The sequence below is a fragment of the Trachurus japonicus genome, chromosome 6 (genome assembly GCF_045865225.1).
Source record: "Trachurus japonicus isolate A0001 chromosome 6, Traja_1.0".
Taxonomy (NCBI): Eukaryota; Metazoa; Chordata; class Actinopteri; order Carangiformes; family Carangidae; genus Trachurus; species Trachurus japonicus.
Genome location: NC_140912.1, coordinates 22,680,987 through 22,703,871, shown reverse-complemented (window position 1 = coordinate 22,703,871; position 22,885 = coordinate 22,680,987). Strand labels below are relative to the sequence as shown.

The 22,885-nt window shown below is 40.5% G+C and overlaps 1 protein-coding gene across 1 annotated transcript; it reads right to left on the bottom strand.

Annotated features, from left to right (window-relative positions):
- n4bp1 (nedd4 binding protein 1) lies at positions 1–20,891 on the bottom strand. The gene is made up of 12 exons (XM_085779876.1): positions 20,254–20,891; positions 17,040–17,267; positions 16,493–16,666; positions 15,216–15,727; positions 13,936–14,293; positions 13,387–13,722; positions 11,817–12,052; positions 6,045–6,175; positions 5,296–5,392; positions 4,587–4,694; positions 2,728–2,829; positions 1–2,564 (listed from the first exon to the last, which is right to left on the bottom strand). The coding sequence occupies exons 1-12, from the start codon at positions 20,566–20,568 to the stop codon at positions 2,189–2,191; spliced, it is 2,973 nt and encodes a 990-aa protein (XP_085636002.1). The 5' UTR covers positions 20,569–20,891; the 3' UTR covers positions 1–2,188.
- Between the last annotated feature and the right edge of the window lie 1,994 nt (positions 20,892–22,885).

Genomic DNA, 22,885 nt, shown 5'->3' with positions numbered 1-22,885 from the left:
TTGAGGGCTGCTGCATTTTATTTTGCTTTTTCACATACATAAAACCCATATGTGCACTCTAGCCGAAAATGCTTGTATATACAAAAAAGAAATCAATATACACCAAAGAATTATAATACAACAAAGGTAAATGTGAGTCCTTCAGTATTTGTCACAACAACAACATAGCAAGTACGAACAGAACTTATTTTTGACACCTTGTAAAGATTTTGTGCAGATTCTTTTCTTACAAGGAGATAAAGTGTTTGTATAATACAAAACTCAGGTGCACATCAAATATGCAAGCTGCAGCCCACATTCTCTGGGTGTATGAGGGTAAAAAAAGCTTTCTGAAGATTTGTCAATAAAACCTTGGTTTATTCACTACATCATTACTTGCCGTCAGTGCATTAAATTCTGCAATTAAACACTAATTACAAGTCTTTGCAAGATTTTTTTTTGGCGCGCATACTCAAGTTGTGTCATTTCGAATTTGAGTGGATTAATCAGGATAATGTTAAATTCAAAGTTCTGTAGTGTTTGTTTTCATCAGATAGACTGATACATGTTACCTAAAGACTGAGGCTGATCACTCACATCTCTGAGGCATACCAGAACAAAATGCAAAATGCAAAAAAAAAAAAAGGGAGTCCTAACCGTATCCTCCTGAAAACACTGTTAAATTATATGTCTCACTGGAACAAGTCATTCTGGAACAAACTTCACCACATGTCAAAATATTGTTGAGATGATGTTCAACGACAGATGATCAGAGCAGCAGCTTCAGGTTCAGCACCTGCGCTCCACCACAGCTTTCAACATTTAAACATCAGGTTTGAGAAGCAACAAAAGCCAGCAAGAGAGTACATCCCTGTAATGAACCTGGGGGAGAAGGGGGCAGGGGGGCTCTACTTTCCTGTGTTTATTACCATACTTTCTTGTTGGAAAAAAAGTAAGTAACTTTTAACAATGTACTATCAATTATCAAAAAAAAAACTAAAACAAAAAACAAAGTTTCTAACCCAAAAAAGTCATTTAAAAATATAAGTAAGATATTATTGCATTGATTTTGTAGGGAGACCTGGTGGTGTATAAGAGTATCAGCTCAGTTGAGCCCGGAGATACAGGTCACGTATTAAAATGTGCGATTCTAATTAAGAATGAATGATACATAAATGAGATGAGCTCAGCTTGGTTATATACACACTGTGAGCTCCATCTGAAATGACAAAAAAAAAAACTAAAAAAAAAAAAAAAACTACAGGCTGTCTGACTGCCCATCTAAACAACCTGAAACCAAACCAGGTGTTTCCTAAATAAACTTTCATTCACTTTTGTCATTTTCTTGTCATTCAGTTCAATATCAACATTCATAAATCTTTCATGCTAAGGCTTATGATCTTAGTGTGCTCCCTGAAATCCTTCTCTCATAAAAAGGGCACCACAGTCTTCACAAAACAGATCTCCGACAAGTGCACTGCCTGGGAAACCTAATTAAAGTGTGAAATGATTAAACTGCTCCTTGCTGATGTTAGATGGCTCCTGCAGGGCTCAAAGAGTTTGCTGATGTCACGTTTCATATCCTGGTGCTGCCCCGACAGCAGGTGAACTCTGTTCCAGAATAATCACAAGTATGTAAGTCGTATGTTGAACATGTGAAAACATGCAAAACCTGCCACTGTCAATAATCTTATGAAGAAAAAGCTCTGAGCTTGTGAGAGGTGTTAGAAGTGTGATGGTAAACAAGGTTCTGGAGAAGAAACCCCATCATGTGAAGAGTTGGAGCTGCATCCACCGTCCTGCCACTGCGCCACTTTGGTCCAAAACATTTTCTTCCAGTGCCAGTGACTGCACTCTTTTGAAGGGAACTATAATGATTTATAACAATCTGAACAACACTGACTTTGCTGCTTGGCAACTATGGCAACTTTTTAATATTTTGATTGTGTAGACACCGCTGTTGTTCATGTTAATCAATTTGAAAGCAAAAGAGGGGGAAGAGAGGGGGAAAAAAGAAAAACATCCCAAAAATACTCTGCCAATAGCAGCTATAGTTTGATGACCAGTCTTAATGTAAAACAATAAAACTGCCCATGTCCTCCAGGCTGGACGAGATGGTGAAATAAATTATATTTATGCTCAAACATGTGTGCGAGTGCATGTACATATTGTGTCTGTGTCTGCTGATTCTTGCGGCAGAGCCAGTTCTCTATCCCAGCAGCAGCCCCGACAGGGCGTTCAGGTCTCTCATGTATGGGTTGTCGCTGAGAATGCGGTCGATCCGCTGCTTCTGGTCGGGGAAGATGTCGTACAGCTTTCTCTTCAGCTCTGAGGTCTCCCCCGGTGATCGCTGGGGTGGGGGCGAGGGGGAGGGCGAGGGCGAGTGGCGAGGCGGGTGCCATTCAGGGGGACCGGAGTGGGGCCAGTGCCCTGTGGAGTGGGGCATCAGGGAGGGAGGAGGCCGGGGCATGGAGGTGGGGGTCCGAGGGGCGGAGTGGAGCGCCTGGACGTAGACCGGCTGCTGCTGCTGAGCGGTCGGCCTGAAGTCTGGGGGTCTCATAGGGGGAGGAGTGACTACAGTTCTCCTGACGGGGCAGAAGACGAGAGAGAGAGAGAGGGTGAAAAGATATGCAATGCAACAACAGCCCCTCGTTTAGAAGTCATGATAGGGTGCAACTAAAACAAAACATACACATGTCATTACATTTTATAATAAACACAGACCACAGGTTTGTTCTGTGCACACACCTGTTGTCTTTGCGTAGGAAGATGTCGAGGTGAGGTCCGGATTTCCCCAGAGGATCATCAGGGATCATAAAGTGGTCCTCCACAAACGTAAACTGAAGCAACCTGTCAGTCGCAAACACAGAAATGTGTCAGACATAAAACATTTTTAAAACATAACAATGTAATTCCAATAATTATAATAATCAAAAAATAGGATTGAGAATGCCTGTGTTTTGTCTTAACTCTGACAGAAACAGTGTCAGTCTCAAGAATTAAAACAAATGTAAACAACAGTTGAATTGTTTGCTCACAAATTTTACAAATCATCATATTTCGTTGCTTAAGAGAATTGCTGGTAAAAGTCAAAGTAAATTAAAGTCAGGCAATTATAAACTGGAAACAATATATATCAATTTCTCTGCTTGTAATTCAACTTAAGCACCAATATCATAATGCATAAATATGCTAAATTAACTTGTATTGTTAGATCAGGACCAGTACAGCAGCTGAGTGTCTTAACACTGAACAGGCAACTATCGCTGATGCATAAATGTCTGCTCACATTCATCTTCCGGATGAAAACCACTGAAAGTTCAGTGTGTAAGTAAGAACTTTCAAATGAATTTTTAAACACAGCATTAAAACCTTGAAGTATGTAAAGCATGAATCTTGGTAAATTAACTACACAGGTTCAATGGTGAATTCTACGTCAGAAATGGAAAAGCTGCAGTGTCGTAAACACCGGTTTACAAATTAACTTACAAAAAGCTGACAAATTACTACAATCACAACAAAACACCACAAGATCCTGCTGCACAGAATTATTGAATCATGGGAGCTAAATACTGTGTCAAACTTTATTCCAGATCGGCACTGTGGTCTTAAATGTATGCACATCACCCAACTAGTCAGATGCAGCAACAAGATAAAGAGACAGAGATTGAGGGCGACAACAGCTGCTGTCAGCGTCAACGGTGAAAACCTACGACAGCAGCGTCGTGTGGTGTCGCATGGGAGAGACGCACAGGCTGAACCAGTAACGCGTGTCAGTTTCTGGCTTCCTGTATGAATGTGGTTTCAGTTTATGAGTTGGGCTCTGAAACATTCAACAACCAGCAGAGGGCGACACAACCTCAGAAGAGTACAAAGTCTCTGTTTACTCTGTTTTCATTCTGTCCCTGGTGGTACAGTGTACTAATAGCCTAGGGCTGTGGAAGTATTTCAACCAAGAAAGCTTTGTAAGACAACAATCCACACATTCTTCATTAATAATGATCGAGATGAGGAAGTTATTGCATGAAACAGAGTGTTAGTGTTATATCTCAATATTTTTGGACAAATATCATCAGATCAAGTGGATGCAACAAAAATGTGACGACTCAACATTTGAACATGAATTAAAGTAAATAAAAGTAAAGAAACAATTGTTAAATCAACTTATATTCATTCTAATTGACCTATTAAATCAAAATACAGTAAAATCAGGAAGAACCTGCAAACGGTTTACATTTTAATTTATCATTATATTAACATTAAAATCTGAGAAAATGGAAGTCTTTATTTTAACTTTTTTATTTTATATATTAAATAAAGATTCATCTTCCTCTCTGTTGCATTGAGTGAACATTTATTCTCCTGGAGCTGTTTTTCCTTGTGAACACTAATCTGCTCTTCAGATTCTGTTTGCTCTTCCTTTTTTTAGCACTTTGAGACTGTTAGTAAAATGTTGTGATAAGCAAAACTAGCCGCAAATAAAAAGTGGACTATTAACACTGATCATGGTTGGCAGGCTGTCTCGGTGGACTTTCCAGCATCATGTTGGGTAATGGAGCGTTTAAGTGGATGACTAATTGAGCTGTGTAAACATAACACACAATCACCTCTCTTGAATGATCTTGCGCCAGGTGTCGGAGGTGTCGACAAAATCCCTCAGGTTGTCATTGGTTACGATGATCCCATCTGTTTTTTCAGCGAGGTGGAGCAGGAACCTGACGGAGAGTGAAAGAGAGAGCGAAAGACAGACAGAGAAAGAGAGAGAGAGAGAGTGCATATGGATTAGATATCAGGATTTTCCCTGTGTTCAAAGGTCACTGGCTTGTTCCCAGCTCAGCCGCCAAAGTCCGCAGAGGGAAATCCACGGCTAGAGGAAGCTTTCCACGCTGTGTCACGATGACTTTTCTTTTTTTAGACTCACTCAAAAAATGACCTGATATACTGTATTTGTGACGACTAATAGAGCTGCCGATCAGTTTAATCGGCTGAGAAAGTTGGCTTTAACAACTCTAACCCCGTAGTGTTACTGCAGCACTTTCAACCATAAAACATTATAATAGATCTGTACTTATTGAAGCTGCAGCTGGTATGTTGGTGAAGACGGGGCGAGATATTTGTGTAGGAGGAGATAAGCTGATAACGGAACCAAAATATCCCAAAATAAGCAAGAAGTTGAACCGTTTGACTCTGCTGTATGACTGGATCTCTTGTATGTGCAACACAGGAAATAAAGTATTCATGACTGGTTGACTCTCCCTGACATTCTGATTGTTTAATCAAAGGCTTAAGCCTATGGGTGTGCGTGCATGTGTGTACCTGTCATCGTGTGAGGATATCCTCTGGCCGCAGACCTCTCTGGAAGGAGTGAAGGAGAGCAGCCTCAGGTCCTCTAGCTGGTTTAAAAAATGTTGTTCTGTAATAAAATGACAGGTAACTTAAAATTACATAAGAATGAGGAGGCAAAGCCAGAGACAAACACAAGTTAATGACCTGTTAGCTACTGGCTGTGTGAGCTATTATTATAATGTATATTCACAACACAGGCTGTGAGTTTGTGCCGTGAGACAGTGGGTACTTTTTATTTTATTTTAATCTCTCTCTTGAATATCTAACAATAGCAGTGACATTATCAGTTAATTCTCAGATGTACCTTCTCAACAGAGCTGGTAGAAATCACACATCAAACAACCTGAGGGAACATTACTGTGATAATAGAGCAGGAAAGAAAATATCTTTTTTTTAATATACTGTATATGTATTTGGGCATTTTGCCTTTAATTGACATTTTTGCATTGATTTAATTCAGGTCACAGTGATAAGGTTTGGATGTGAATAAAGAATAGAAACAAGGAGAGCAACTTGTCAAGCTATACTGTAAAGGTGACATAACCTGCGGATATCCTCTGCTGTCTTGTAGGTGTTAGTGGTCAGTTTTATGCAAGTTTTGTACATGCAGACAGGATGTGACTGTGAGATTTAAATGCTGATTTCAGACCTTTAACTTTATAGTCACTGAGCCAAAACAATGACAAACAAAGGCTTCAGTTGTTCAGAGTCATGTGTACCTGTCGTGAGTCGGTCTCTCTTCTGACGCCACTGGGGAACAAATACTGTGATCTCTCGGTGGCCCCGCCTCCAAAACGTCTCCACTGCCAGTGCTATGCCTCGACAGGAGAAGAACCGATGAAGGCCGTGGCTGGAGAGGAGAAGTGAAGGTGATGTGAGGAACATGTAGACATATGACAAACACATTTGACCACTTCAGTGTACATTCAATTATAGTTAAGGTTAGTGGGTGTTGGGTAAAGAAAATACAGGCTTTCTGATGATATGACCTGATGTGGGAGGATCAGGGCAATGAATAACTAAGTTTGTGAGGAGGAACAAGACTGGAAATTAAATGCTACATTTTTATGACAGTCAAATATATTGTGAAGACAGAAACATTTAACTGCAGATGAAACCACTCATCTACTTGTCAAAATAATAACCTTTTACCTCTGCTTGTTTTGTTGTTGTTTTTTTTACCAGGAAAGACCAATGTTACCTGCAGGGAAGGTTATGCAGCTCCAGAGTTTATATAAATTCAGTAACATCTTGTTTGTAAAAGAATACTTCCTGAACTTTGATTAATTATATTTTTGTGGTTAAACTAGTACAGCACCTCTTCCCTACAGAAATGATCAGCCAATCCTGGCACATTTCCTGTTGAACATTTTTATGCAATTAAAAATAAAAATCTATATTTTGTGCATCACAGATCTAGACTTAATTTTTTATTTATTTCGTTTTTTTTTTTTTGGTAATTTCAGATATTTGCAAATGATGAAAGTTACTTGTGCAACTGTATCTTGCACAACAGCTACACATTGCACTGCGTTGTTGGCAGAAAGCAGCTTACATGCCACAGACACTACTTTTTTTTCCCATGGTGGAATTTTTGAGGGAACCTCAGAACATACATTTACAACATACATTTTACAAACACAGTCACAGAGTCTTCTGCAAAAGCAAAAAGCACTGGAATCTAATTGTAATGATTCGACAAAAGTTCAAAAATGTGCAAACATTAGCAGCATTCATCTTCACATGGGATTTCAATGACTTCCCTGGGAACACAAGTCATAACAACTCTGCTAATTTATTCAGTAGCACCAATAACAAAAAACCTACTCAAACACGCACGCACACACCGTACATCACACCATCAGCCGCCCCAGATTGTTGGTGGTGACGTGAACGGTATTTATCTGCACGTCAGACAGCTGTAATACAACTAATAGGTAGCTAGCACAGAAAAACCACAAAACAACATAGACAACAAACTCCAGCAGAGATGAGAAACTCCCTGAGAGTGGCCAACCTCACTGAACAGGAAGTTGCTGCTGCTGCTGCTTCTAGCAGCCACAGAAAAAAAAACAACAACAAAAAAACAGCAACGGTCTGCCAATGATGTATTTTTTTTAATTTTTTTTTTAAATATGCATTTATTTTTATCAGCGCTTTTCTGCATCATATTTGATGTTCTTGTGTTTCTATGTTTTGGAGGCTCTGCTGCTCTGGTAAGCCTCACAAACCTGCCACTGATCATCATCACCACAGGAAAACCAGGTATCAGCAGTGATAATCACTCTACCTGTTTTTAAGACGGGGAGAGAGTGTCTTACTCTTCTAAAAAAAAAAAAACCCATACCCATAGTTTAAACCATTTAGTGGCAAGAAAACATAGCTGTCATAATTTCCTGTTTTCTTTATTTTTATTGTGGCCAACAAGCTAGCTATATAGGATACAATAAAAATGTTAGACCAGTACCAGAGGAGGATTTTGACAATTGAAGCACTTGAAGAAATGTTGTCAATGAATGGAGCCTCTGTTCATTTTACTTTCTTGTACCTCATCATGTGAATTTCTGTTCTGTGTGTGTGTGTGTGTGTGTGAGTTTTTATCTTCTTCAGTAATCTGCTCTCACATGAGCTGTAGTCGCTTGTAACGCTGCTTAGTGCTGCGACACAAAATATTCAGCAGGTCTCCAGCAAAGTGATGTAGGTCTAGTTCAAAAGGGGAAAAAAAATACACTGGCACAAATGCATATGCAATGAACTTAAGCTTGTTTGTTTAGCTAGTAGCTACAGTTAAAATGTAGACGGGGTAAATGAACAGTCGACTGACAGTACAGTATCAACCTCACTCATCCGTATTAAAACACTCACACCACTATCATCAATATAAGCCACAGTACATCTTTCATGAGAAAACAAGAGGGGTACTGTGGAAGTCCATTATGAAGTGTGGTATTGTGGTGTCTGACCTGAATTCAGCGTTTGATGGTGCCATTAGTGAAGCGTTCACAATGTGTACAAGTACAGATCTGTTTCTGCCGCAGCGCGTGTGCACCTGATAACCTTGTTTTCTGTGGCATTTGATACACAGGCCAGCAGTCAAGAACAAAACGCATACGCACTGCAGTACAAGATCATTTTCAACTAGTGGGTCAGAACTGCAGTGAAAACTCAGGGGAAGTTCCAGTGTTGAAAGAGAAAGTGATGAATGACACCGCAGCGGGAGGAGATTGTGCAACTGGTGAAAATCACCACGGAAACCTGGATGTAACCTGACAAGGGTGCATTTGCATTTGCATATCCTAAAAAAAAACTCCGTCAAGATCAGAGCTCCTCCTCGTCCTCGAACCTGCGCTGGGAACATCACCATCCATCCAGGGCAGCTGCGGCCATTTTTAATCAGAATAAGCACAAAGACAACTCAACTAAACCGACGACCCATGAAAATGTTAGTAAGCTGGGCCTGTGTTTAGCTCAGTTGGTAGAGCACCAGCCCCATGTGTTGAAGTTGAGGCTATAGTCCTCACTGCAGGCGACCCCGGTTCGAATCCCGCGCAGAGCATTCCTATCCTGCGTGTCATTCCCCCCTCTCTCTGCCTCCCATTTCCTGTCTCTCTCTCAACTCTCCTGTCATTAAAGGCGAAAAGAGCCCCCCAAAATATACTTAAAAGAAAGAAAATATTAATAAGCTGTGATTGCTGTTGTTTAATGAACCTAACAAACACAAAACAATAAGAAAACCAGAAGTGACCCTGGTAAATGTCTTTGCAACTTCTGGGAAAGAAGATGGGAGAAAGACGGGGACAGGGGACAGGGGAGCGGGAGAGAAACAGAGTGAGAAGTCAAGGAGAGGTCACCCAGGATGAAGATTATGATGACACATAGAGAGAAATATGGCTACACTTGGGGATACAACACAGGCAGACCTACAAAGCCCTTCTTTGTCTCACAATCTCTGGATAAATCAGAAACTACAACACACTGATTTTTTTTTTTTTTTACTCGAAAAGGCCCATCTTCTCGAAAACACCTCCGTAGTCCACCCCCACGCATCAATATCATGCTGCTTTCACTCTGCTGCCTTGCGCACACACACAAAAGGTGATGAGTAACAACATTATGTGAATGCGTGGGCTAAGTTTTGGTGCACCCACACAATAAAAGGTTGTAGCTGCGACCTACGCACTGTAAAACATGCTTTGTTTAGTTTGAGAGTGTGACCGAGTGTGTGTGTGTGTGTGTGACCTTAGCCGCTGCTGATGGTGATATTGATGGGAAGGGTGACACGGCTTCGTATGTGAAAGGAAAAACGTGATAAGTGTGCTACAGGTGTGGGAAGTGACTTTGCATTCTTGTCTCATGCCAGTAAAAAATGCTGAATCTGAGCTGGGGGTTGTGCCGTCATGTTTACCTGCTTTTACTTAGTATGTTGTTTTTATAATGTTCAAGGAACACAAAACAATCGTACAAACTGAAATCATCCAAGTCATAACTAGGTCACCGGCAGGCTTGTTAAACAGCGGAGGCCTGACCTGTCCTTTGCCCACAGTCACCATTGCTATAATTACAGGATCTGCTCCGAAGGCCATCGTGTGTTTTGCATGCAAATACTGAACTCTGGGCCAGTTTCCTCTTGTCCCTTCACTTTAAACAGGTTAAAAGCTGCCATAAACTTTTAAAACTGTTTCTTACCACAACATAAACCTAAACTTCCACTTCCCAAAGCTGATCCCATTCATTTTTTTTTTTTTTTACACAAAAGAATCGTCCTTCAGTGAGGAAAATTGAATCGGAAAGGAATGACAACAACATCCTCTGAGCTCTGCAAACACTTGACAAAAATAAACAACAAAAAAGTCCCCCTGGCAACCCACAATGCTGTCTGACTATGGAAGTATATTGACGGAAAAAGAACGGAGAGAGCAAAAAAACAAATTCAAGCTCTATTCAGTCCACAAGCCAACCTCTGAAAATGTCTGGATGTGTTAAGAGCAGAGCACAATTAACTTTGCCTGTGAAGGAAGACAGAACCATGACCAGGGAACAGGGGAATAACTATATTTGAGCCAACAACAGTGTTTCTCACGCTAATAATGATCAAAGCTGCTCATGGTCACTGTTGGCAGTCTGAACCCCCTGGGTGCAAACTCAAATTAAGAGCAGAGCATCACCTCTTCAATATAACCTGGAAGTAAAGGGTCATCCTGTTGTGTTTTTCCACCACATGGTCCTGCCTCAACTCGACTGTATTTGCTTTTGGTATAAGGGACTTGAATGACCACCTTCTCAAATCCAAACAGAGAAACGTTTACACCTCCAAATGTGTCAGTAATAAGCCTGTTCTCGAGGTGCCAAGACATAAAAGTCTTTGCAATCAGTTCACTGTTGGATAGGTTTGGATATGATTCCTACAAAGAAAGTTTTTTGTTAAATTAAGATCTGTTTAACCAGAAACAGCTGTTTTATCGCTACCGCACTGATAAAAACAATAATTTAACTTTGCAGGACATGGAAATTGCTGTCAACATCTATCTGCCTTGATCAGTTTGTTTGTTTGTGTTATTGTGTGACTTTCTGTGGTGAGAGAAATATTCAAATCTTTTAGTTATAAAAAGCACTGAACAAAAACATCTCTCTGTACAAATCATTTCCATAATGATTTCTTACTACAACAATCTGCAGCAAAAACAATAACTTTTTGTGTATTTATTTTGATGTGGGCAGACCAGACACCCTGTTTGATTTCATAGTAGCAGCTGTTTTGCAGATGCTGTATACTCTGTTCTAGCTTAGTAGTCAAGAAATCTGTGTTTATCCTTTAAATTCCTTTAAAACTTCCTTTAGTTATCATTTAAAATGTGATTTTCTGTACCAGGTCTAGGGTTTTTTTTAATTCTCATTACATTTTTAAACACAGAAAATTATTAGAACTAATGTAAGAAAAGAGAAGAAAGCTGCTCTTGGAAATCTAACATGGGTAACAGGGGTTTATTGTAAAATTATCTGAATCCAAGAATTAAAAAACTAATGGTTCAAATAAATATAAATAACAATAAATCTAAAGTCTGATTCAGTTTTTACAAATCTGCCGTCTGCGCGCTGACTTGCAGATGGATTTGTTTTGTACCCAACTACCCACTCAGATTCTTTGTCATCAAAAAACTGCCAGAAAAGACTGACGCCTTATCAACCGATGCGATAAAGGCCTCCAACAGAGATGAGAGAGATTCATCACCAAATCAAACTCCACGATGAAAGAGCACCATGTTCTCACCTAGATGAAATCATACCACTACCCACTGAAATCATAGCGATACCACTTGCACATGTTCTTGATTCCTACACATTGAATCTTTTTTCTTCTGAATCTTTCATTTGTGTGTATTAATGCTTGGTATAAGTCCTTAGTTGTCCTTTAGCTAAATGTCTTTAGTTTCTGCTTTATGCCAGCATAGGGTTTCTTGGCTCATCTGTGAGTGTGATGTGTGTAGACTTACGCCATAGCCACGTTGCTGCCGTCTATGATAATGTGTCTGAGTTCTGGACGTCCCGGCTCGTTGGGCAGCTTCAGAGCGTAGGGAGTCCTCAGCGACTGATGGAAACGAGCAAAACCAGTCACCGGGGGCGCAGGGGGGTCGTTTGCAGGAGGAGTCCTGGCTGCGCCGCCGTGAAAGCCCATGTGGCCGATGGTCTGATAGGGAGAGGCGGAGGGCCGGTTGAGGGGCTGAGCTGACTGAGGAGGAAATTAAGAGGGAAAAAGATGTAAATTACAAAAGAACAGAGAGCCCCAACAGTGATCCATAACATGAATCAGAACAAAAGCCTTTGCCATGTGTGGACTGGCACATCACAGATCATGCTTAGCTCTGTAAAGTCAAAAGTGTGTAGAAAAGGTAGATAATGCTAATGAAACTAACACCTGAAGATCTCAAATCTCTAACATGAGATATACATGCCTTAAAAAAGAAAGAATACATGAGTTTATACAGCTCTATATTGTATCAAGGCTGGTGTCTGTCAAGTCGCACTTCAAAGGAAATGAATCAGGTCAGATCAAATCTCTCTTCTTCCTCTGGCATTTATGCTCTTTCTGCTATCTTTACAAAACCCATCTTTTGTGTTAGTTAAAAAAAAACAACTGTGTAATTTGGAGTTAATACCTGTAATTTTCATTCACAAGTAAAACTGACTCCACTCAACTGTAAATGATTCATCAAAAGGAAGAGTGACTAACTGATTATAAATCCTATGACCATTGTTTCCACAATTTCCTTGACTCTCCCAGGATATGAGAAATAAAAATGAAATTCCAAAACCATCACATCAAAGACATATATTATGAAAAATAAGAAATACAAGGAAAATCTATGAATATATATATTAAATATGGTAGATTTTGAGGTTAAACTACTAAGAAGTGTTAGTATTTAGTCACAGGAGGTTTTGAGTTTCCACATCACACTTGTGTCATTTGTAAATAAGACTATGAAAGGCTCCAAACCAAAACAGTAGCACAGTAGTGCATGTGTTAAACTTGGACGTGATGTTAGATTTTTATGTGAACACAGAGAAGATGATTGTCTAGACTTGTCTTTATCAGAATGTGAATTTATACTCCCAATAACAGGTTTTACAGCATCTATATGCTGGATGACAAATAATAAGTAAAGATGGTAAATTTAATCTAACTCTTGGCTAAACACAAAACTTTCTACAATAGAAATTAAGCCTTGTTCATAAAGTTCACCACAAAACTGCTGCAGTGGTTCCCTCATATGATTACAATTGCAGGTTTGCTTTCATCCTCTGTCCAGTTTATCCCAAACCAGCTCCCTGTCTCCACTGTCTAATTCTGTTCTTCTAAATGTTTCTGCTCATTGTCTTGCCGGCCTGTTTTCAGTTAAATTTATTTAGTTTTCTTTTCTTTTTTTTAGGTGAAATTTCAAGAAAAGCTGGAGAACATTTGCCCAGTAGTGTACATCAATCAGGGCAGTTAACAGTTAAACATCAAATTGACGCAACACACGACAGTTCAGAGTGGAGGGGGAACTTTACAGTAATACCTACACTGGGGGTGGAGGCCAATGAGGAGGTGGTAGCAGCCAGCCACTGAGGCGTACTGCGCAGCGCTGTCACGTTCTCAACTTTGACTGATCCTCCTAAAGTCTGAGTCCCGCCCCTCGACAGGTAGTCTCTCTGCGAGATGCCGCTTCCTCCGCGTGCCAGGTAGTCTGTTCTGGATCCCGAGTGGGACTCGAGGTGTGCCGCCGTCATTATCCGGGACATCCTACCATCTGCTGTTTTGTGATCTGTTGGGATGATGTCATCGTCATCGTCAATGGTGATGACCTCGTAGTTTCCTGCTCCTCCTTGAGCGCTCGAGCTCCTCTTGATAGTGATTGCCTGAAATCAGATTTGATATGATTTTAAAAAATCCCCCTACACGATTAGTTGTCTAAAACAGGGACAGATGAACAGCAGCATCATTTGAAAACTGGAGATTTGGTCTTTCCCTCATTTCACAGTGCAAGTGGCTACATTCAGTTTTATCAAAAGAAAAGATGGAAGATAATCAAACTGGCTACAGTGTGTGTGTGTGTGTGAGATGAGAAATACCTGCTGAGTACTTGTTTCACTGCCGCTACACTGTCTTCGGTGCCCTAGCCCGTTGCTACTGCTTCCATGGTGGTTGGGCTTAATGTTCTCTTTAGACCGGCCCGGGTCTACCAACGCTCTGCTCAGCTCTCGCTCCTTCTCTCTGAGTCGACTGACTGTGGAGGAGGAGGTGGATGACGAGGCCGTGGTGTCTGAAGAGCGCATAGAGTTCAGTCGTCTGTCCTTCTCCCCTCCTTTTGACCCCTCCTCACAACGCTTGGTTTCCTCGACGATCTTCTCTAGGACGAGGAAGGTGTCTTCTGTCTGTCCCGTCTCTTTGACAACACGCTCCACCACTTCCTGCTGGTATCCCATGGTTCTGGAGAAAATCAGTTTTAACACTGTTTTAATTTTGCATTATCAGAGGTGTTTGACGACGAGTCCAAATACCAAAACGTCCATCTTTAAACAATACTGACATGTCTATATGTGCATTAAAACATTACTGATGGCTATAGGTGTTTCTTCTACTCATCCTGGCTCTCATTAAATTGCTTCTTGAGAAGATACCAATGTGAGAGATGGGATATAAAGCACACAGTGCCTCAGTTTTGTGAAAAGCTGAACTAAGTCTCATCTGTAGCTGAGGTTTTATCAGTTTGAGTCAGGTTACAGCCTTTTTAGAACGAAGTTCCCCCTTTTGGTTATATCCCCCCCCCCTCTGCCACTCTGCAAGGGAACACTGTACTGGGAAACACAGGGGAAGCGCTGCACTACAAGGACAGCAAACTGAGAAAGACAGACACCTCATTTGACTAATCCAGACTTCAGCTTGACATCTGTTTTTATACAGAATAATTTCTGTATGATCTTATGATGTGACCACTCCACTATATCATTGTATGTGGGCAACTCCACACAGCCAGTATGGGAAGAACGTTGACCTTCAACAGATTATTTTACTACATCTTACACTCATTATCCTTCATCATGGATTTAGTTGTATTTGTAAAACATTCACCAGAATGTATGCCCAATAACTCATTTTATGAATTCATTTACTGTAAATTAACACTAAAGACCAGTTGTAAATTTTCACATTTGAGAAAATGAAACTACCACATTGACATTTTTGATGGAGTAAGGATTTAAAAAAAAAGTTCTGTCCACTAACTGTTTAATTGTTGCAACTTGTGATCACATGTTGCACTTAAAAAAAAGATAATCTACATAATACCCTAATGGGTCTAGTATAATAATAACTGATTCATTTGCAAAGACTTCAAACCTTTGACCTTTACCTGAAGAAATTGACCAAGCATCGGAGGTTGGTTTCTGGGCTAACTGCCTCTCCGTCGTCCGAGATGCCTTCATTGGAGTCCAGCATGATTGGACCGACTGTGTTTGCTTTAGCCGAGGAGGAGAAGGACGATGAAGCAGAGGGCGTTTTAGACCGACAGCTGCTACTACCGCTCCGAGCCTCTCTGTCCCTCTGTCGCTCCCTCTCTCTCGCTCTTTCCGGTGAATCGTCTCTCCGCTCCAGAGAGTATTGTCTCTTTGTGTCCCGAGTCTCGCTCTCAGACGAGCGCCGTTTGTGTGAGGGCCGAGTGCCGTTGAGCAGGACGGCTTCAGGGCCCAAACCTATCCCACCTCCTGCTTTACCAACTCCGCTGACAGACGCCCCCCCAGTCCCTTTGTCTTCAAAGCTAGTGTCCAGGATGCGGTTGGAGAGCTCCGTCACCGGGGTGCTACTCTGTGAGCGGTCCTGGTCGACCTCCGCCATGCTGGGATGCAGTGTCGGGTTCAGCTGAGCCTGGAGGGGGAACCAAAAGGCCAAATACCATCACTTGCCTTGGTCATATTTCATAATGCACTTCCTTACTAAACCAAAGTCTGTGTAAAAAACACATAGAACTTTCTCTTCTACTTATTGCACTACTGCCAAAATGATCTGACTTGTTCTTCAACTTTCCCGCTGTTTCATAAGTTCCCCTTATTACAACGGCTGCTAAATGCCTTCGAGTCTAACACACTAACTAAACTTTTGACATGTTCAATCCACTTACATAAAAGTGTTTGAGAGTTTTAGATAAAATCCTTTGCCACAGCATTTTCAAAACTTCCAAACTTTTTCAGGATGTGTACTTTAACAACCTGATTAGTTATAAACATATCCTGCATCCAAGGATAAAGAGACCTTCACTGATAACAGCAGGGAATAAAGTCACTTCAGGAAGGTGGGACATTTCACCGCAATATATCCAATCAAGATAGCACAGTCAAATAATGTCCATTGTTTTATTAAGAAGCTTACTAAGTTCCATGCCAGAATGAGTCCCTTTTTTGGCTGGACTGTAGAAAACACACACACACACAGAAAAAAAATCATATTTTGAAGCCAGATCACATGGGTTTATATTCCCAGCTGTACTCTAAACTTCCCACAGCAGATGTATTCTACCATTTTCTAAAGTTGCACCAGGTATTCAAAAGGCCATCTAGGGGACTTAAGTTTGTGCTGAACACAGTGGTCTTACTGTGTACTGTAATTAATTACAGAAGCAAGGTAAATACTAACCAAGGAGGAAGTGTTTGTGCTAGTGGGGCTGTGAGCCAGTCCAAGTAACTCCTCCTTCAGGGCACTGGGCAGCAGAAGAAGCTCCATAGTGTACTTATCATCCCTTTCCTCCACAAAGGACTTGAATGCTCGTTTCACTGCTGGCTCTCTGTCACTTGGTAGACTTCGCTTCTCCTGGACAAAACACAGACACACGCACATACTTTTGAGCATGTGGTATTGAATTAGGGTGCAGCTACTGACTATTTCCTTTATTAAGGATATCGTACTAATTTGATGTCATGTTATTTCATGGTTTATACGATGTAGTGAAATACGCCCATCATAAATTCTAGGTCTTCAAATGACAACAGACAAACACTGTTTGCTGCTGCTGTGTTTGCTGACATACACAATGAAAAAAAGCAGCGAACTTGAGCATTTATACTTGAAAGGTGAAATATCATTTATATTTTTTCCCCCCAATAAACAACAAGCAAATGAATAAAAGAATTCTTTATGTTCCTGTACATGTATATGATGATGTACAGTATCATCTGACCCGTACCTGGAACAGTGCTACAAACTGCTGAACTCTGCTCTGGGCCATCACGACAGGCTCAGCCCGGCCCAACAGCCGCAGCCGGCCCGGCTCAGGCACCTGAACCTCGGCACTTGTGTCCCGTATGAGCCTGTCTAGGAAGAGGCCGCGGGCGCCAGCAAAGATACAGTGCATGTCCACTGGGTACCGCTCCTCTTTCTGCAGTTCTGGGTCACAGAGTCCTCGAACGTACTCCTGTATGACAGGGAGAATATAGTGACAGCAACATCATTAATTAAACAACTGTAATTACTGTATCTGACAGACCTGTTTTTTGCACCTCGACCAACAACCTTGACAAACAAAGCAATTAAAATAAAAGTGTCCATGTAAAAAGTAAAATTAAAGCAAACACTAGCTATTAAAAGAATAGTAAAGACTACAGAAGGAGCATTCTGAATAAAATATATAAAAATAAAAAATAAAAAATGATGAATCAAAATGTATACATTTATGTGACACAGCTAGTGTCAGACTTGCTCTCTCACACAGACACAGACCCACACAGACCCACACAGACCCACACACACACACCTCACCAAAGCTGACAAGCTGAAACTAAACACTTGTCAGTCATTCAGGGAATCTTCTAGCTATGGGAAATGTTTGGATGAATCAGCTGCTGGTAGGTGCAGTAACTTCCTTAGAAATTGTATCACATTTCATTAGGGTTAACATGTAAAAAAAAAAACAAAAAAAAAACTTTGTACTGAGTGAATGACTCAACAATGACGCAGAGGGAGAGAAAAAAAAGGATATCCGAGTTGAAAGAAAACCAGATCACAAATATCTGGGTGTAGCTTTTAAAATGAAACAACCAATGAATTTAGTTGGGATTTCCAGTAGGTCAAGCCCTCTGTGAGAAAACTTTGTGGCTGGTACTTTTTAATAGACTTTTAATGATTATTAATACAAGTAAAAGTAAAAGTTCTCAGATTACCATACATATTTAAAAGCAGCGGCATCTTGGGCTGCAGTAACTGCACTTAGTGGAGTGATTTTTAAACATACAGTGTATGATAATATGTGATGTGGTTCATGAGGTTAGAGCTCATCAGTAAGTACTTTTCACTTGAGACACAGTCTTGATCAGTATGACTAACTGAAAGTAGATCAAGTGATCACTGGCCAAGTCTCATGCCCCTTGAAAGCAACATTTATTCAAGTAGACCTACATCCAGGCCCAACCTGTGTCTTCTTCTTGTCGTTTACATACTGGCTGGGCTCTGGAAGATAAACACCGAGTCCAGTAATTAATATGAAATACTGTAGCATTTAGCCTATCTATAGACTTTGAAAGGAAGGTGAAATTGTACAGTAGGTACTACTTCGAGGTGGCCATTTCACTCACTGTAATTGATTACTGCGTTTCTACCAGGGACCAAGAATCCAGGTGTATAAAATAAGTTTGATTACCAAGCACAACAGATGTAATCCTATTCACATTAGTTGTATTGGGATGAAGAATACAGACAAACACTAACCCTGTGTGTGTCACACAAAAGCTTTCTATTGCCAACTTGGTGACGCTGTGAGAAGAAGCAGCACACTGTTATTTCCCCTCACAAAAAACTGCCACAATTTGCCCCATTTTCAACCATGCGTAGCTTTTTTGTCATGGTTAGTTAACTTACGAAACTATATTACAAGAACAAACAGTCATGGGAATAATGACAGTGATTTCCCAAACTAGAGGAACAACATACCAAATATAACTTGGTATTGTTGTGAAAAGCCATTTATGACTCTTATAGCATCCTCCGGGTGAGACCGACTGTCAAATTACCTTTTCCACATCCCATTCTCGGTTGACGGGCAGTTATTGGAGCAGACAGTACAGTGGAAGCAACTTCCCCACAAGAGTGAGACTCATGATACAAGATAAGAGAAGTGTGAAAGATTGTCCTGAATGGGAAATCACACAGAAAAAAAAAATAAAAAAATTCTGCAGATGTTGACCGCTATTGAATAAGTGTAGTCTACAATCAATTCAACTCTGGCCCAGATAACTTTTAAACAAACGTCTGTGCAAAGGACAAACATTTTGTTCATAGTGTTTGTTCACTGCTTGGTGAACTATTGAAATGAAAAGAAAGGCAGTTTTATCCAATATTCATTTTATGTTTAATCCCTTAAGAAAAACAACAACATTTCCTGGTTGCACGTTCTCAAATGTGACATTTTTCTGCTTTTTGTCAGACATTATATCACCGGCTTTTAGACAACTCTTTGGTCAAGACAACCTGAATGTGTCACTATGGACTTGGAAATTTTAGCAGGTCATCTTTATGATAAAATTAAGTGACAAGCTTAATGTAATCTGTTACTCTTAATGGCATCTGTTGCTCTAAGCAGTCTGCTGATCAAAAATAGTTTTCCACCTCATGATGTCCTTCAGTGTCTTGTAATGTGAACCCTTCCACAATCTAAAACATTTCTTATTGTGATTATACTGTATTGTATTTTTCCAGCAGGCTGCCTAATCAAGTCTCTCAATGTGTTATCAAGTGTGTCAGTTTCACAAAATTTGCACAGACACAAAGTGTGTGTGTGCAGCAAACTGAGTGGAGTCTGAACTTCTTTAAGCGTTAGGATCTGGCTTCATCTAAATAGTGAACAGCCATAAAGTGGTGAAGTGAAAATCATTTAGAAACAAAACTCCAACTATAAATCGATAGAATCAAATGTCATGACATTTATGACTAGACACCACAATGTGTTAAGTGTTGATATTTTTGAAACGTTATGACTATTTCTACTTTCATAAAATATCTACTCTAAACTATGAGTGGGATGATATTACGTTTTAGAAAAACAGTTTGCACTGCAGATTATGGTGGGAATTAATCAGTGTTTATATCTCTTTGGTGGCCCTAACTTCACCTATGTTATCCCTTTGAGATGAAGCCTTTTTAGCACAAGGGGAAAACACACACACAAATCAAACCATATCCGATCTTGATAGTGTGTGATATCTGAGCTCTGCTGTGACAAACTCGTGATACGTGATGAAACACTTTTGATTGCCAATCACAGGACCCTGATACACCTGTTCCCCCAGCCACACAGTGAGTGAGCCAGCATGGCGGCCACGATAAAAACAACAACAACGTGTTACAGTGAACTGTTGGTTCATGTGTAGGAAAATCAAGCAAGTGAAACAGAAGTAAATTAAGCTCACCTTTGCCTTTGACACGTCGTCTCTGTTTCCTCTGAGTTGCAGCCATATCTGCCGCGATGTTTTGCTGCCGTGCGGCTGTCCCGTGTGGTCCAACAGACCGATGATGGTGAACGTGACTTTAAAAACCTGCTCCACTCGAGGCTTGGCACAATTCAGCTCCTCTTCTTTATCCTCCAGGACCGTGAACTCGTCCACGGTGGGGGGCGCCTCTTGCTGCTGCCTGCCGGCCGACGCGGGGAGCCTGCTGCTCGGCTGCTCCGGACACGTTAGCTCGGTGACTCGCCTCATTCCGAGGAGGGGCCGCGTTGTTGACATTCTGCGCCGCGGACTGACCGTCGCCCCTGACAACGACGACTCAATATTCAAACCTACCGTGACTTGGTGGGAGCCTTTGGCAATTTCATGGTCTCTTTAAGCGGGTTACTCCAGAGCTAAAAGCAGCCAGCGACGGTTTTTTTTAACGGCGTCTACTCCAGCGACATGAACACAGAGGTAGAGAGCTAGCCTAATAACTCGGAAGCCCCGAGTGACGTATCCGGAAAGTCCCAGTGATGGCGTCATCAAAACACGACAGTTTTATGTGTGTTCCTCACGGCGAGTACAGAGATGCTTATCAGCTGAGTGAGGTGTTGTGAAAGACGACATGCACGGTGGCTCACACTTTGTTTTTGTTTTTTTAATCTATTTATTTATTTTTTACGACGTCGAGATAGAGATTCTGTGAGATGAGATTTGTTTGCACGACGTCGGTGTGTGTGTGTTTATGCGAGGATACGATCAGCTGACGACGACTTGGCCCATTAATACAAGTGAGTTTGCAGCTGTGCAGGCCCACACAGGCCACAACAGTGCTGCTACTGAATCATGCACAGCTTTGCCCCCTTGTGGATGTAAGAAGTCATTGCTCCTAGGTCTGTTTTTAATTTTATTTAATTTTATTAATTGCACATTTCTCAGGAGGTAATTAGTTTTCAATATTAAACTGGGTTTTGGCCATGGCTAGTCGATAGCCTATGTCAGAGTGTATTCTCTCCATTATGCCATTAGGCACAATGCAGGCTATCTTAGGAAAGGGCAACAATCACTGCACATGGAAGAAAGTCTGATATGAATGAATATTAATTTGAATTAATTTTCGTATTCATGTCAGTCATACAAAGTAGTGTAAATAACTACCGTTCAAAGAACCTTTCATTACAAGGAATGGTCAACTAACTAAAGAGTGGTCTAACATAGACAATGCAGATCATAACTACACATGATTAACAAAGACAGAGATGATAGGGCATTATAAATAAATAGATACAATAATGTAAATTAAAAAAGAATTGTTGAGTAATGAGTTATGAAAATAAATAATTCAAGTAGCCTACTGTAATAAAGGCTATTATTTCTGCTCATCACAATCAACCTGCATCCACTTAGTATTTAACACTGGTACAAACATAGTGTCAAAGCTTGTGGTGTCTATTTCTACTTAAACAACAAACCAACCTAAATTAAGTTGGTTACTATTCCAGTGCAGAGGAAGTGCTCATCTTGGTATTAGGGACACGGCCCACAGTGAACAAATAGCATTGCTTGCTTGTTGCTGTGTAGTTTATTCATAAGAAAAAAAATATATCCCAAAGACTTCCTCCTCAACACTTAACCACTCCAGTTAATCACTATAGTTCCTGTTTCACCACTGTGTAACTTTGCCTTTTTTTGGGGGTAAATTTCTATTTATTTTCCAAATGAATTTCCCCCCTATTTTCATAAAGTTGAACATGTTTAACTTTATGCAAATTATATTTGTGAACAGACAACCTGGATAACAAGTGTTCTTCTCTGACCCCCTCTAAGATAAGGATAAATGTGAAAACTTTTATTTTGAGGAACAGTAACAGGTGTACAGGCCCAACAAGGAAATGAAAAAAATACATAGTAAAATACATTATATTGCTCACACAAATGAGACACAGAAGCAGACAGATTGAGGAAACAGAACACAAAGAGACATCCATATGGGATTATTTTTGCACTGCTGCCAGGAATGGTCATTAGTTCTGTATTTCAGCATTTTGCGTTTAAAAAAAAAGTTTATGTTTTTTTCTGTTCCCCCTGGAATCATTCTGCATTTATTTTGATGAGCAAAACAATAAATTGATCCACTTTGTCTTATAACAAAATACTATACTATTGATCAATGTGAAAAAGTTAGTTTTGCAGTTTGATGAATGGATATGAGTTTATACTGTAATAATGTAAAAGTAATAGATTTGTGACACTGACATTGTCTCTGGTTCATCAAGTCATGATGTGACCTCTAAACCACCATTTTTTTTCCTTTACAGATTATGACCCAAGATAATATGCAAATTCGTCCCCACTTGGCCTCAACACATCCTAGTGAGATGATAGAAATGTCATGGGTTGGTGCGCAGAGTGGGTAGCAGGCGCCCCATATGCAAAGGCTGTAGTCCTTGCTGCAGTTGGCCTGGTTCGAATCCCGCATCGGGCGGTGCTTTACTGCATGTCACCCCCCCTCCATATCCTGCCTCTCTCTACTAGCTATCAAAAAAAGACAAGAAAATGCCCAATAAATATACTTTTGAAAAAAAAGAAGAAGAACAGAAATGTCATGGGTTTT